This window comes from Carya illinoinensis, chromosome 7 (genome assembly GCF_018687715.1).
Source record: "Carya illinoinensis cultivar Pawnee chromosome 7, C.illinoinensisPawnee_v1, whole genome shotgun sequence".
In the NCBI taxonomy this organism is placed as follows: Eukaryota; Viridiplantae; Streptophyta; class Magnoliopsida; order Fagales; family Juglandaceae; genus Carya; species Carya illinoinensis.
The window spans coordinates 34,628,555-34,645,325 of NC_056758.1; the positions used below are offsets into that span (position 1 = coordinate 34,628,555).

Sequence of the window (16,771 nt, forward strand, 5' to 3'; positions counted from 1 at the left end):
CACCCCCCCTCTAGGTGTAGTGTTGGGTAGAACCACTGCTTTTTCATTAGTATTCTCAATCAGTAAAACAGGAGATTTTTTTTTTCTATACAAATTTCTCTCTTTGCTTGGAGATTTGAAAATTTTGACAAACACTAGTTATGATTGTTTATGAAACTGAAACCACCAACTGCCCACAGTCATTTATCTCAACACTTTTTAGTAAAGGAAGGCTCTTTGGTAACTTTCCCAATAGCTTCGGATACCTAGTAAGGGAAAAGTGATGTAGCATTGGAAACATTTCGCAAGGACTCCAGTTCTCTCACTCCTTCATATTCATGAAACTCAAACTCCTCAAGGATCTAAAACATTCTATGGAACCGTGTCCAATGCTCTTGACAGAAGTTGCTTGAGTCATGTCTCACAAGTATTTCGAGTATATATTAAATGGCAAATCTCAGGTACTTTTTGGCTCCATGCATTGCTTGAGTCTATCTTGGAATAAAGTCTCATGAACTTTTTGGAGAACATGCTGGTCAAACTTGTCTCGTTAGTAGATTTCAATCCCCTAGGTAATCATTTGAGTCCTATCTAAATTATAATATGCAACATAAATAATGTTGGTTGTAAAGGCTTTTAAATAGAATTATTCAAAAAATAATAATAATGATATAAGAGAAGGAGATAAAACAGAGAAGTAAAATAATAATGATATAAGACTAAAGAGTAAGCCATTAGTAAGGACCGAGTTGTGCATGCAATAGCTAGCTGATAAGCTAGTCTAGGTCTAGAACCACCTAATGCCTACTAGCTTTTCTCCCTTCACATTTGGAAAACCAATGAGCAATAATAAATGTAGGAGGAATTATAAATATATCAAACAACCACCAACGTAAATTTTGGTATTCAATACTGGTTGCCTAGCTACTTCAAAAATTAACCCATCTCCAAACCCATGAATCTCGGAAAGAAGAAGCACCCAAATTCCATTATATTCAACTGTTTTGCTAGTAAGTGGATTAATGAGATGAAGACATCATGAGGTGACAGTGAATTAACATACATTGACACCCAAGAGATCATTAATCGTAAATTGGACAGCGAAAGCAAAAATAATATGAAAGGAGGAGAAAGCTCCTGCAAATGGAAGTTTCAATAACATAATTTGAGCTTACTGTGACAACTACCAGTAATTTAATTATACAGATATGTACGTGTAATCTTTTTGGGGTCAGTCCCTGCACAGGTGTTGTTGTTAAGTTGTCTTAACATTGGATATCTTCTTCTGTTGTATCTCTCATATAATAATGACTCATTTTTAATTGGATAATAGTCTTATAAATACAAGGATCTTAAATCTTAATTAGCTGGAAATTTGATAATTAATAATCTTCAATCTGGTTTTTCTGGACTTAAATTATTGGCCGAAAAGCTTGCTTTTACAGTAAATATGGAAACCATGCATGTAATATATTCATGTGGTCGGAAATATGGAAACCATGCATGTAATATATTTATGAGTAGTACTTGTACCTTTGACACATTTATTCATGTGGTCGGAAATATGGAAACCATGCATGTAATATATAATATTATATGATAAATGTTTTGGTTAGTAATTAACTAAATAAGATAAATATTATGCTTTGCTGAATTAATTAGAAACATGCAACTATTACCTGTTCAACTATCTAATTGGGACATTATAATTTGATCAATGCAATATTTGCATTAGATAATAAATATGTATCCATAAAAAAGATAATGAATACTTTAGTGTTGATAGTGCAAGATGTATTATATATAATACCAATAACATGTGACAATCAGTGCAAAAGAGAAGGTTTTCTACAAAGGATTAAAGACGAAGAAGGTGAAGGATGCAATATATATGGATTCTTGGAAGTCAATAAGGTGGCAGGAAGGCATCATTTTGCACCTGGAAAAAGCTTCCATCAGTCGGGTGTTCATGTACATGATCTGCTAGCATCTCAAAAGGATAGTTTTAATGTAAGTTATGAGCCGGATCTTTTCATTGATATGCTATTGATATTAATCCATATATTTTTAAAAGTCTTCAAATGTCATGCTATTGTATTTCCTTTTATTTGACCTTTGTTATAGTTTCTGGTAAGGCATCTGATAAATGTGCTATATGTGATACAGATAAGTCACAAGATCAATAGAGTAACTTTTGGAGACTATTTCCCTGGCGTTGTGAATCCTCTGGACGGGTAGGCAATTTTTTTTCTTTCACCCTAGTCCAGTGAGCCATCCCTTGTACAAAATACATAATCCAATTTTTGTATATATGTCACATTGTATATATTAAAATAAAAATATTATATTCTGTACAACTTTCAGGGTGCAATGGACACACTCCACCATTCAAATGGGCAGCTTAACATGGGAACCTAGCAAGTATATGAAATGAGTACACCATTCAAATTCCTCTGAAAGTTATAAGCTGTTGTACAGGATTTTCATGTGGATGTTTCCCATGCTTTACATCTAAAATGATGTTTATAAACATACAACAGGATTTTCTGCAATTTACAAAAAATTGCAGAAAATGATGATCTTAAATTGTATGAGAATGACTGGCATCCAGTAATGAGAGCTGCAGTTTGATACATTAATTATGATTTGGTAGAGATTGAAGGCAGTTTAATGCATAGGAAACACTTCATTACTGCAAATATAGTTGGTAGGCACACAAGCTGAACATCTTAAGTAAACCCATATCTCAACTATGCATTGAATCTGGAGGAGTTAAAAAATGTTTAATAGGTTTCAGAAGGCATCTCCAATAGAAGAATTACTAAAAGAGGTAGAGATAAGTGGAAGAGTCCTAATGAAAACTGAATTTGGGTAAAATTTGTTCCTGAATTTTTTTAACGGCAGGAGTGGTGGTCTTACATCAAGGGGATCATTTTCTTTCTTTCTTTCTTTCTTGTAATCAATATGTTTTTGCATTGCTGAGTTTTAATATAGATACGGGCAGAGAACCTATATATATATAGAAATGGATAGCATTGAGAAGGGAATTATGGAACTCATCTCCTAGCATGGAATCAGTAAGCTTTTAACTGGGTGTGATGCTCTGCTTTCTAACTTAAGATTAACTTAAGATTGCTGAGAAAGTTAATAATGCATAGCCTAGTTAATTAGTAACCTATTACACCTATATATAAATATTCAAATGGTATAAAATAATATGAAATATATCTCCGAGCTCATTCCCTAGCTACATGATATACCACCCCAATTTAAAAAAATTCTCTAGATCTGGAGAGCACCTGTGTTGACATTATTCTATCTTAAATATATGCTAAATCCAGTACTAGGCCAGACATGCATAATGCAAACACACACCTCAGCAAACCCAACATGCAAATGAAAATTTAGGGGACTATATATATATACTACTGTTAATTTGAGGGTTTAGAGTCAGCAACATGCTCCAAAAAAATTAAAAAAACAATATGTATTGAATTAGATTGTTGACTTCGTTGTATTGCTTCTGAATAATGACCATTCTTTTTCTTTTTTCTCCAGGGCTACCTTATATCATTATTATATAAAAGGCTGTATTAATTGGGAAGAAGATTGTCATTTTTAAATGTTTCAACACCCCCATTCCCCAAGCAAACAAAATTCAACTGTCCTGTGGCTTCAAATCACCAAGATATATATATATATATATATAAATATATATAAAAGCTAGAGGGATGAATGGAACAACTAGAAAGCAGAATAATAATTGGAAGGTGCTCCTCAATTGAGGTGATTTTATTTTATTTTTTCTTCTTGGACTCCACATAACTTACGGAGATTTATTTTTATTTTGAAGCTCAACAACTGAAGATGATTTACCTACTTTGTTAACATCAAATTGGAAGGTTCATCATTCAATCTACACAACACACCCACAGAAGATAATGCCTAAATATTTGGTGTAAGTTTTTTCTATCTGCGCAATATAAAGGCTGTGGATTATATATGCTTTTGATTCATTAAATTACCATAATGACGGAGAGAAGAAACTCAACCTCATATACACTAATTTGTTTAAAAAACAAAGAACTATGGTTTGGGTTAGAAACTAGCGAGGGTTACAGAGAGAGAGAGAGAGATTAATGGAGCCTAGAAGTTGTAAAGACAAACTCTCCGGGGAGAAGACGACGGCGCTGGCTTCTGAACGGAAACCCTCCTGTAGAACCCGAGAGCGAGAGAGAGAGAGTGAGAAAGAGAGGGAAAATGTCGAGCGTCGAGCGTGGGAAAATAATAAGAGGGAAAAATTTTTTGCAGAAGTTATTAAGGCGACTTAAAAGTCGGCTTAAAAAGTAAGAGCATTTCGCTGTAATAAATACATATAACGGCGAAAATTTTATTAAGTCGACATTGGCATGGGCAACAGAGTTATTTGCGGCCATACTATTTCTGGCGCACTTAACTCGCAGCAAATAATGGTTTTTACCGGCTATTTTTTTGTGTTGACAAAAAAATTTTCCTGAATTTGAAAAACAGGCTATTTGCGACTAAAATTTTACCACTGGAAATAAATTTAGCCGCAAATACTAATATTTCTTGTAGTGTCATTTCTTGTGCTCTTACAACCAAGTTGTACGTAATTCTACTATCCCATAACCAAATCCTTTTGTTTATCCAAAATCCTCACTGCTTACAAATAGCATTGCAATGCATGTGAGGTTACAAACCAATCACAAAAGCTTTTTGTTCTGTCTTTTTTATGTTTTTAGATAGAATGGTAGAAGTTTAATTTTCATTTTCTTAATGGGTTATAACGGATTGACCCGTTAAGCAATTGTGTCTTAACGAGGTCAACCTGTTTTTACCCGAACTCGATAAGACTAAACCCAAACCTGCTTTTATCATGTCGTGTTTGTGTTGGATTAATGACTCGTATCACATATTGTCACTCCTACGTGAGTGGCAGTGAAACATGTCTATAGCTAGGTTAATTATCTCCCTATTAATATAGCATATATGGTAAGTAGTATTGGTCCTGTTAGACACGTACGTGAATAGTTCACGATCGATCCAGCTTGTTTGACCAAGATCAATCCACGCCCTAGTGGTCCCTAGTCCGAGCTCTTACTAATACGTACGTACATGAATTGATCATGAAGTGGTAACCTCACAAGCCATGCATTTTCTCGCTATATATCTTAAGCTTAATTTCCGCATTTTATAGTTTAATGCATGCTAGAAGAAAGCTGTGAAATTTAACACGATAGCCTAAATTCTTACACACACACACACACAAAACCAATGCACGTGCACAAGACATCTATGTTAAATCTCATGTCCACCACTGGATACAGATCAAGGGCCGCGGTTGCTTGCTAAATTTACATGCATGCATGACCTTCAATTATAATAAAGAAACCATGCATGTATGTCCAGATGATCTTTTTCCGGTCTTTAATATATAGAAAGAAAACACATGATATATAAGATGGGCCTTGGCTGTGGAGAAATTGAAGAACAAAGCTAGCCACCGAGGTTGAAACAATAATTATATATTTAGAAGAAGAAAAAGATAGTTTCTCAAGAAAGAGATCAAAATGCGCATGCATGCAGCTTGCTGATCCCGACAATTAATTAGGTTAAATATAAAATATCTTAGAAATTAAAACCTAAAGGATATGCATTGTCCACAAAAAATCTATTTATCTATATATTAAACTAGCTCACTTTTCAATGCATAGATCGATCAAACATGAGATGAAATGCAAAATGATGTTACATTTCTAACCATGAATTGCTCAGAAAATAAAGCAAATAATTGAATGAGATTAGTTTTAGAATAATATATATTACTTATTACACCTTCGGTTCTTATAATTAATGCATGCGCAATAACAGAATATTGAGAGATGAAGTAGAGAGTAGACTAAGAGAAGAGAAACTGGTGTATTCATTTTCTTGATCGAGTTACAAGTAAATGCACTGTATTTATACAGAGTCAAATGTAACTAACATCAACAAACTCTATTGTAAACCAATGAAAACTATCCACGTATTTACTCTATACGCTTTGAATTATATCAATCTATAATAGTCCCCCTCAAGATGATGTGTATATGTTATGGACATTCATCTTGGACAATAAGGTATCAAATGGCTTAGAACCGAGAGGTTTAGTCATCAAGTTTGCAACTAGATGAACAGATCTAACATGAAGAACAGTTAATGATCCTTCTTGAATTTTCTCTCGAACTAAGTGACAGTCCAATTCGATATGTTTGGTGCGCTAATGGTAAATTGGGTTGGCTGCTATTTGAAGTGCCACCTAATTATCACAAAACAACAATGTTGGTTGACTGTGTGACTGATGCAAATCATTAAGCAATGCTCGAATCCATGTTATCTCACAAACAGTAAAGGCCATTGACCTATACTCTGCCTCTACTGATGATCTTGAAATCATGTGCTGCTTATTTGATTTCCAAGATATTAATGAATCACCAATGAAAACATAGTACCCACTAACCGATCTTCTGGTATCCGGACAGCTAGCCCAATCTAAATCCTAGAAGGCTTTTATATGAATATTTGAAGAGCTGGAAAATAACAAACCTTGCCCAGGAGCTGATTTTAAATACTTCAGAATTCTCATTGTTGCTTGGAGATGTGGTGTTCAAGGATTATCCAAAAATTGGCTCAAATGGTGGACTGCAAATGTGATATCTGGTCTAGTATGAGTAAGATAGATTAATCTTCCGATTAATCTTCTAATCTTCCAATTAATCTTTTATAATCAGAAATGTCATCAACTACTTCACCCTCATCTTTTGACAATTTAGTATGAGTATCCATAGGAAATAATGCAGGTTTGGCAATAAGTAAACCAAAATCTGCTAACAATTCTAGAGTATATTTTCTTTGAGATAAAGAAATACCATTTTCTGATCTTGCAATTTCCATTCCAAGAAAGAATTTGGCTGGACCCAAATCTTTCAACTTGAACTTCATTGTTAAAGTTGCTTTGACAGTTTCAATGGCTTCTAAATCACTGCTAGCAAGTAAGATATCATCCACATAAAGTAGTAATGCCACAAATGAAGTTCCTTCCTTCTTGGTAAACAAGGAATAATCTGCTTTTGACAATGAAAATCCGATATCAAACAAGACAGATTTGAATTTTGAATTCCATTGCCTAGATGCTTGTTTCAAGCCATAGAGGGATCTTTGCAATTTACATACCCTTGTGTCCCCCTTAGGTAGATAACAAGGAGGTGCTTTCATGAAAACTTCTTCATCTAAGTCTCTATATAAAAAAGCATTATTGACATCTAAGTGAAAAATATGCCAATTATGTATAGCAGCTAGTGACAAAACACATCTAACAGTCACCATTTTTGCAACAGGTGAGAAAGTTTCAAAAAAATCTAGGCCCTCCTTTTGAATATACCCTTTGGCTACAAGGCTTGCCTTATACCTCTTAATAGACCCATCTGAATTGTATTTTATTTTATATACCCACTTACAACCTATAGGTTTTTTATTTGGAGGAAGTGGTGTTGAAACCCAAGTGTTATTCGACTCTAATGCAGATAATTCTGCAGACATGGTATCTCTCCAATGAATATGCCTAACAGCTTGGTGATAGAAAGTTGGTTCTATTTCAGAAGAAATTGCAGCAGAAAAAGCTTTATGAGATTGAGATAATTTGGAATATGAGATAACAACAAAAATGCTATATTTATTACCTGAATTGATGGCAGGAGTTGTAGGAGATGGTTGAGAAGCAGAAGCAGCTAGATTACAGTGATAACTTTGCAAGTAATTAGGTGCTTTGTGTTGTCTGGTTGATCTTCTAAGAGAAGGAAAGTGATCTCATCACTAAGAGATGGTATATTTGTGGCCTCTGTGTTAATATCAATGGTAGCATTATTGGAGTGATTTGAATTGTTAACAGATGAGGAGGATATGTTATTTTCAATGTAATCAGGAACTAGCTTTGGAAGAACATTGTCATTTGACTTCGAATGGAAAAACTGAGAACTAATGTCCAGATTTGAATTATGAGTTGATGAATCATTTTGTAAAAAAAATGGGAAGATTGATTAATGAAAAATTACATCTCTAGAAATAAAAAAAAATTTTAAGTTCCAAGTCATACAACTTATATCCTTTTATGCCAAAAGGATAGCCTATAAAAATGCATTTTCTAGCCCTTGGTGAAAATTTATTTATGTTTTGAGTAATAGTTGATGCATAGCATAAACAACTAGAGCTTCTCAAATGATTATATGATGGGACTGAATTATAGAGAACTTCTTGTGAAGATTTGTTGTTTAAAACCAAAGATGGAACTCAATTTATAAGATGACATGCAATCAATATACATTCCCCCCCAAAAACTAAAGGAACATTTGATTGAAACCTTAAAGCTCTTGCTATATTTAGCAAGTGTTGATGTTTTCTCTCAACTATATAATTTTGTTGAGGTGTTTCGATGCATGACATTTGATGTACAATTCCTTTTGAAGCATAAAATTCAAACATTTTGAATTCTGAACCATTGTCACTCCTTATACATTGTATTTTTCTCCCAACTTGTGTTTCAACTAGATTGTAAAAATTAGTTAATATGATTCTGACTTCATACTTGTTTTTTATCATATAAACCCAAGTAAATCTTGAATGATCATCAACTATAGTGAGAAAGAATCTGGATCCATTATGGATTGAAATAGAGAAGGGTCCCCATATATCACAATGGACAATATGAAAAGGAAAACTTTCATTATATGAATGAACTTGAAAAGGAAGTCTTGTCTATTTGCCAGTGGGCAAACAATACAATGATCAGACATTTTATCTGTAAAATTGATATCAGATACATTTTTGAAAAGAAAAAACAATCTAGACATGGAAGGATGTCCTAATCTTCTATGCTAGACTTTAGAATTTATCATAGAATTGATAAGATTTGATTTGGGTTGAACCTCATCATCACTAGCACCTGATTCTTGCAATATGTATATACCAGCTTTTCTTCTAGATATCCCAATCATCTTCCATGAGGTATGCTCCTGAATAAAGCAAAAATCAGATGAAAAAATGAATAAGCATTTCTGTGTTGAAGTAAGTTTACTCACAGAAAGTAAATTGTATGAAAAAGATGATACACAAAGTACATCTTTAAGAATTATATTTTCTGATATTCGAACTATACCAGAATGTGTAACAGGCACATTGTCACCATTTAGTAATTTTACTGAGGTGTTTAGGATCTTTGTAATGGAAGTGAAAAAATCAATTGAATATACAATATGATCTGTAGCTCCTGTGTCTACAATCCAAGCACTATGGGACAATAAAGTGTACGCTGATGTACTTAAGGAAATACTTAGATTAGATGATATACCTTGAGTGGAATGAGCAGCAGATTTAGAAATGACATTTGCTGCTCGATGATTGGTGTTATCATCAGGTTATGAGTGAATTAAAGATAACAATTTTTGATAATCTTCTTGAGAGAAAGGCAATTGATTAAAGTTCTCAAAGGGATTACTCAAAGGTTGACCTGAAACTTGATTAGCATATGCCTGAAATTTTCCTTTCTGTCGATTATTTGTGGAATTTTGCTTGAACCCTGGAGAATAGCCATGAATCTTGTAGCATTTGTCCACTATATGATTATTCATACCACAACGAGTGCAATACAATTTTTCTCTTCTTGTCTGTTGTTTTCCAGAATTGAACTTTCTCATTTCTGTGTTTGAATCTTGCATTTTGCTCATGAAAACAACAGTATCCACGATACCATTCTTGCTAATTTCTCTTTGCTTTTCTTCTTGAACTTCAAAAGAAAAAACTTTGTTTATTTCTGGTAAAAGATCTAGCATTAGAATTTGCCCTCGGATATGGGAAAAACTGTCATTTAAACCCATCATAAACTGCATCACATGCTGCCGATCTTGATAGCCCAGAAAGATCTTTATTGCACCACAATTGCACTTTTGTAAGGCTCCACACGAACATGTAGGAACTTGATTATAATCCAACAATTCATCCCATAAAGACTTGAATCATATATAATAATCTCGTACAGACAAATCTTCTTGCACCAAGATTGACAAATTTTTTTGCAATTGATAGATTCTTGGACCATTGCCTTGATTAAAACGATTCTTTAAATCGAGCCACATATCTCTTGCTAATTTCACACATATTATGCTGCCACCAATTTCCTTTGAGACAGAGTTGATCAACCAAGAAGATACCATATTGTTACATCTTTCCCATAATTTGTATGAATTATTTGTGAAGCTTGGTTGACGAATTGATCCATCCACAAATCCAATCTTGTTCTTTGCTTTGAACGCCATGACCATGGACCTACTCTATGTATGATAATTGTCCTCAGTGAGGATGTTGGACACCAGAACTGTACCTGGTGAATCACCATTCTGTAGATGATAGCAGCTTGGAATAGCATCTATTCTTGAATTAGAAATAGAAGCATTATCATCCATTCTTGGATTAGAAACGGAAGCGTAACTAGTTTACTTCTGATACCATGTAACAGAATATTAAGAGATGAAGTAGAGAGCAGACTACGAGAAGAGAAACTGCTATATTCATTTTCTTGATCAAGTTACAAGTAAATGCTCTGTATTTATACAAAGTCAAATGTAACTAACATCAACTAACTCTATTGTAAACTAATGAAAACTATCCACGTATTTATTCTATACACTTTGAATTATATCAATCTATAATATGCGCGCCTCAGGATTAGTACCCGCTAACTTCCAACTATTTGTGCACCTAGCTAGTGTATAAGTATCTATCATATATAAGTACTATATTTAATGGATACCTTTCAACAATGGAACAACGTAACATAACCTCCTTCCATTTGTAAAAGCAAAAGGCTTTAAATTATATGAGACTGATTACTGAAACTATTTGTATCTAGATAAGCTGGTTGATTATCCAGTACTGTTGATAATCTCCCTTATTTCAATAAAATTAAATGAAAGACGGTTTTTCTCTCTTTTATGATTAAGTCAAAAGTCTTTTCACACGTGAGTTAAACATTCACTTAGCTTAATAAGTGAACTCTTTTCTTTTCTTTTATTTTCTTTTTTTAAAAAGAGAGGACGGTATCTCAATTTTATTGATAATCCTAACTTGTGGTGGAGGAAAATCATGATTATAATTGAATACCTGGGGGTTACATATACTCATAACGAGTGACTCAACTCGTGGAATATCCTATTAAATTAGGGGTGAAGAGCCATGAAGTCAGAATATGAATTTGGAAACTCTCACGCTTATAAGCTGGTATCACGCATGTTAAGTCACCATTAATTGTCCAAAAATTTAAATTGATGAAAATATATAAACTTCTTTCATTCAATTTATATTTTAATAAGTGTTTATATATATAATCACGGGCTTAAGTACTTAATTAATATTCTAGCCTTTATAATCTTTACATGCATGACCTTCGATCGATTATAGTAAAGAAACGCGGTACGTACGTACAACGTCCATATGATCTTTTTCCGGCCGGTCTTTAATATATATATATATATATATATATAGGTATAGGAAAGAACATGACACATACATATATATAAGATGGGATCTTAAATTATATATTTATGTGAATACAAATTATACATCATCATGTATTCGCACGAATGAAAATAGAAAATCACCGTTGAACTTTATGGAAAGTGAAAACGCCGGACCAATAGAAAACTGTGTTAGAGAAGCTGCCATCACAACATTCCACCTTAGCCACGATCTCCCACAACTTAGCAAAGGGTCAACAGCAAAACAAAAGATGATTCTAGAATAAATGAGCTGTCATTCTGTTAAAAATTTTCTGTACAATTAGTTAGAGAATCAGATTCTTCATTCATGCATGTAAGTACTATAAATAAGTAGTTCTGTACATTGTAAATAAGGGCGATACATCAATACAAAAAGAAATTTCTGTGCAATCTTCTTCTTCTCTACATTTATTTTGTTCTCTCTGCTTTTATGCAAAACATTCAGTTTATTAAAACTGTTAAACTGAGTACTGGAGTAGCTTTGGTATAAATAATCTTGAAGAAACTTAGCGCAGTTCATGAATTTCAATTAGGTCAGCTGCATGCATGCCTCAGAAGAAGCTTGGGAGATACTTTTGGAGGATTTGACCAGTAAGGGTCTTGTATGCTGCTTCCGTGGGATGATAACTATCCCAAAAAACATAATCGGAAGCATTTGTACAGGTGGCAGACGCTTGGTTACAAAGCACAGCTACCTCTATATCCCCTGTACCGCAGCACCCTTTAGCCACAAACTCAAACCCTGCGCGCATTATTATATTATATAAATGATTAAAATAAACGGAGTACTAATAAATTAAATTAATAATAAAAAAAGAGATTAATTACGATAAAAATGATTGGTTAATTAATTTACCATATTTTTGAGGGTTTTCAATTAGGTCAAGTAGATAATTGTAAGCATCAATATAGATAATTCTGCTGTTGTGTAGGCTGCTGTTAAGGGAATCGAGTGTCGAAGACAGTTTAGTATTGAACAACTTTGCTGCTTGGTTGTGCTTTTCTGAACACTGTCTCAGTATTCCTCCAGCCAGAGTTCTTTGCGATGGCACACATCCAATCGGCGGTGCACTCAATACTCCAATCCTTCGTGCCCCCAGCTCATATATTTCCTTCAAAACACATTGCATTAATTATATAGCTGATATTATTTCCGGATTTGTTTCCATTGTTCCTCAAGTTTTAAATCATTTTTTTTTTCAATAAAAGTGAACGTACGTACTGATCATATACACAAATTCCTCCCCCATTAATTTCATGTTATTATTTACCTTGGGTCTAATCTTAATTTGGTTTAACAATTAGTAAGTGAAAAGTAATAATACAGGAAGGAAAATGAACTTATACCTTCAAGAAAATGGCAGCCTGGTCGACCATAAGATCAGTATAGGAAGGAACATCGTACTGCAATTGCCGTACACGAGCAAGGAAATATGTATTAGCAATGTCGTCGCTGCCGGCCACCACTAGAAAAATACTTTTGGCCAGTATGAAGTTTGTCCTCTCTTCTCCAACAATTCCTTTCAGCTTCGCTATGTATTCTTTGAACATTTCTAATTGATCGGACAATGATATAGCTGACTGTTTTTCTTTTCATATGTTAGAAAAAAGCAGATCGAATGGTGTGTGTATATATATATATAACGTACGTACCACTATTTTTGGTGTCAAGGGATCATAACCTGCGCCACCTGAAGCGAAAGTTACGCCTGTGATCAAGTCTTGAGGAAGCAGAAGTGGATCCAAATATGCTGGCACAATATCTTTAACTCCCAATTCCTCAGCTGAAAGGTGCATGACACACTTAGTTTATTGCATGTAACTTTAATTTAGACAAGGACATCTCCATCTTATAACTTGGTGTGGTTCTTATATGAGCACTGATCTTATGTCCACAAATTAAGGAATTATCTCACAAACTAATATTATAGTTTTATCTGATCTGATAGATCTATTTTATGATAAAAATAATTTTATAATTTAACGAATTATATTAAGTTATATCAATTTATAAAATTATTTTTAGGTAATTACTTTACAAGTAGAATATTTTCTTCTTGTATATATATACAAACAGCAGGCCGCCACTAAGAGATGCATGCATGCATTGAGATTAATTGGATCCACCATATGTTCAAGATTCGTGGAGTTAAAGGTCATTCTACTGTCTGTAAAGTCAAGTAATTGATTGAAGGTATTAAAAAATGGGAAGAAGAAAATCAAATAAAAGAAAAAAAAGGCAGAAATTAGTATTTTTTTATTTAGATAAATTGACGTGTGGAACGTCATAAAAAATAATAGTACACGTAATGAAGGAGAACACGTAATGGATCGATAACATATTATATAATATTGGTACTAAAAAGGAAGGGGTGAGACATTTAGGTTAGGTTTGAAAGTTTTTTCAAACACAACATTTTTTATCTTATCTCATCATTATAATTTTTTTAAATTTTCATATAAAATATAATAAATAATTCAATTTTTTCAAATTTTAAAATAATAATAATATTAAAAAATAATATTTTATTTAACTTAATTTTAACTCATATGAAATTAAACATTTTTATCTCAACATTCAAACCTAACTAACCACTTAATTAACTGAAAGCTTGGTTAATTAGGACTCACTTGGAGAGGCCGGAACAGGGGGAGAGAGAAATGGCCGGCATCTAGCAGCACGGAAGCAAGAAATATTCCTTCCGATCGAATTACTTTAGTGGATTTTTTTTTTTTTTTCAGATCAAGTCATAAAGTAATACCTTACCAATTTCCAAATACGAGAGAGAGATAGGAATGTTGCGATTACATACGTACGCAAGTGATAAATATCACCCATGCACGCACATGCAAAAAAGTTATATATATATATATATATATACTAGGTGGGAGCAACGTGTAAAGCACGTTTGTCTAATTTTATGAAATGATTATTTGTAAAAAATAATATATATTTTATAAAAATTATTGATGTCACTTAATAATTTAAGGTATATTAGAAAAAATAAAAAAATTAGTTCAAAATATCATATAATCTAATACATGTTTATAACATCTATAATTTTAACAAAGATGTATACGAAAAATTTAATAAAAGTCTAACATAAACGGTAGTTCAAAATATGTGTCGTTTGATATTTGTATTATTATTCATCAATTTATGTCATCCTGTAGACGATCAATAGAGACAACATTGAAATTCTTATTTTGCTGTTGGTTGAGTCGATCAGGGACAACATAAAGTTAAAACATAATCTTTTTATAAAATTTGTGGTATAATATTTTCTATATATAGCATATATATAAATCCTAAAATATATTTTGAAGTTGTTGGCCGAATTTACTCTTTCTTGATTAGCTCAAGGATCACGGCCTTTGTCACGTACCCATCATAGCAAGCCTACGTGTGGAATATGACTTAGCGGAAGTTACGTCCTACTACCATGGGAAAAGAAAAAACACTTTGATTAAACACACTTGTATTATATATTATATGAGATTTTTAAATTTGAAATATTCAATAATCTGAGTTAATGAAACGTATAATACACGTATATTATATTTAGGAATTTACGTCTTATGCACCTAATACATGTGTATATGTTAAGGAAAATGAGAAAAATATAATAACTAATCTTTAATTACTTATTATTATATAAACTATTAAGTATTATTATTATTGTGATTAATAAATCATATAACAACATTGAATGCTATCTCTCTCAATATTTATGTCTTCATTTTATATGTCAAACCGTTAAAACAAACGGTGTTAACTTTAACGGAAAAACAAGAAAAACTGTTAAAACAAGATTTTCCGTTTCATACACACTTTTTATATATAGAAGATATATATATAAAATGACTTTTTACATTATCTAAATCTATTATAAAAATTACAAAATAAGTCGTTAATAAATAGTCGCTTTAATAAATAATCGCGACTGTTTTGTATTTTTTAACAAAAATTTAGGTGACGTGAAAATCTACTTTTCTTATGATATATGCTCATTGATTGCTTGTGGGAAACTAATACCAAATCTTGAAGTATATCAAGTGCTCACGGGCATGGGAAAAAAAAAAAAAAGGAAGTTTCCCATCTACTTACCATTACAGATCACTAAACTTCCAAGCAAAACATGTAATTAATAGAAGGTTTTGCACTTTTTGTTGTTTCCAATCCCTGAAATTTTACAAGCTCGAGATCCATGCCTCTGGGAGGCTCTAGCGCATGTGAAACAAACAACATGGTACAGATAGAAAACAAAGAAAAAGAAATTCGACCAAGATAATAAAAGCTTGCATGCAGACAGGAGATTATAAAAGCGAATATTTAATTAAGATCGAGAGCTACCCATAATGTCTGAGGGGACCTTTCCGTTGCCAAATCTGCCAGTCGGAACTTTTCCAGGAAAATCCTGTCCATAGGGTGGGAAATTGCACTTAACAAGAGATTTTAGCTGGTTGTTATTGCCCGCATCCACGATTGAATCTCCGAACGCTATTACTGCGGGAATGGTTTCATTTGGTGGTAGCTTTATGACAGCCTTGGAATGGCAGAAAAGAACAGACAAAATGAGAGGGAGCAATAACACAGCAGAAGCAGAAGAAGAAGAAGAAGAAGAAGAAAACATTTTGACGAATAGAAAGTGTATTGGTGTCTTCTTCGCTTGCTCTCTCGAGTTGCCTGCTCTCTCTATTTATAAGAGCATTCACATTCGGTGCTTTGAGCACCGATTCCCTATAATTGGTTTATCATACGGTTTACATTCAAATATCTCCTGTATTCAATTCCTATTTTAGGAAAAATGTTTAAAGAAAGAATAATAATTATCCATATTTAGAAAATTACTATTTATTTCTTAAACCATTTTTATCAATATTTTATTCTAATACATAAAATAAATTATTCTTTTAATCATCTACACTTTCTATCATACTCATATTTGTTATAATTTTAAATAATAATTTTAAAAATAATTTAAATAATTATGAAAATATAAAAAAATAATTTTAAAAATATTATCATACTCAAAAAAAAATAATTTAATTTTTTGTTTAAAATATTTATTAGAGTAATAGTTTAAAATATAACAAAAAAATATTAAGTAGTTAAGTTTGTAAATAAAGAAATATTATTTTAATATAATAGAAAAAGTATGTAGAATGGAATGTAGGAATGTTTT

At 32.5% G+C, this 16,771-nt stretch overlaps 1 protein-coding gene across 1 annotated transcript; it reads right to left on the minus strand.

Annotated features, from left to right (window-relative positions):
- Window positions 1–11,869: 11,869 nt before the first annotated feature.
- LOC122314990 (GDSL esterase/lipase EXL3-like) lies at window positions 11,870–16,267 on the minus strand. Its single transcript, XM_043130654.1, has 5 exons — window positions 15,940–16,267; window positions 13,239–13,369; window positions 12,933–13,166; window positions 12,442–12,697; window positions 11,870–12,327 (listed from the first exon to the last, which is right to left on the minus strand). Exons 1-5 carry the CDS (start codon window positions 16,217–16,219, stop codon window positions 12,137–12,139), a joined length of 1,092 nt encoding a protein of 363 aa, XP_042986588.1. The 5' UTR covers window positions 16,220–16,267; the 3' UTR covers window positions 11,870–12,136.
- Between the last annotated feature and the right edge of the window lie 504 nt (window positions 16,268–16,771).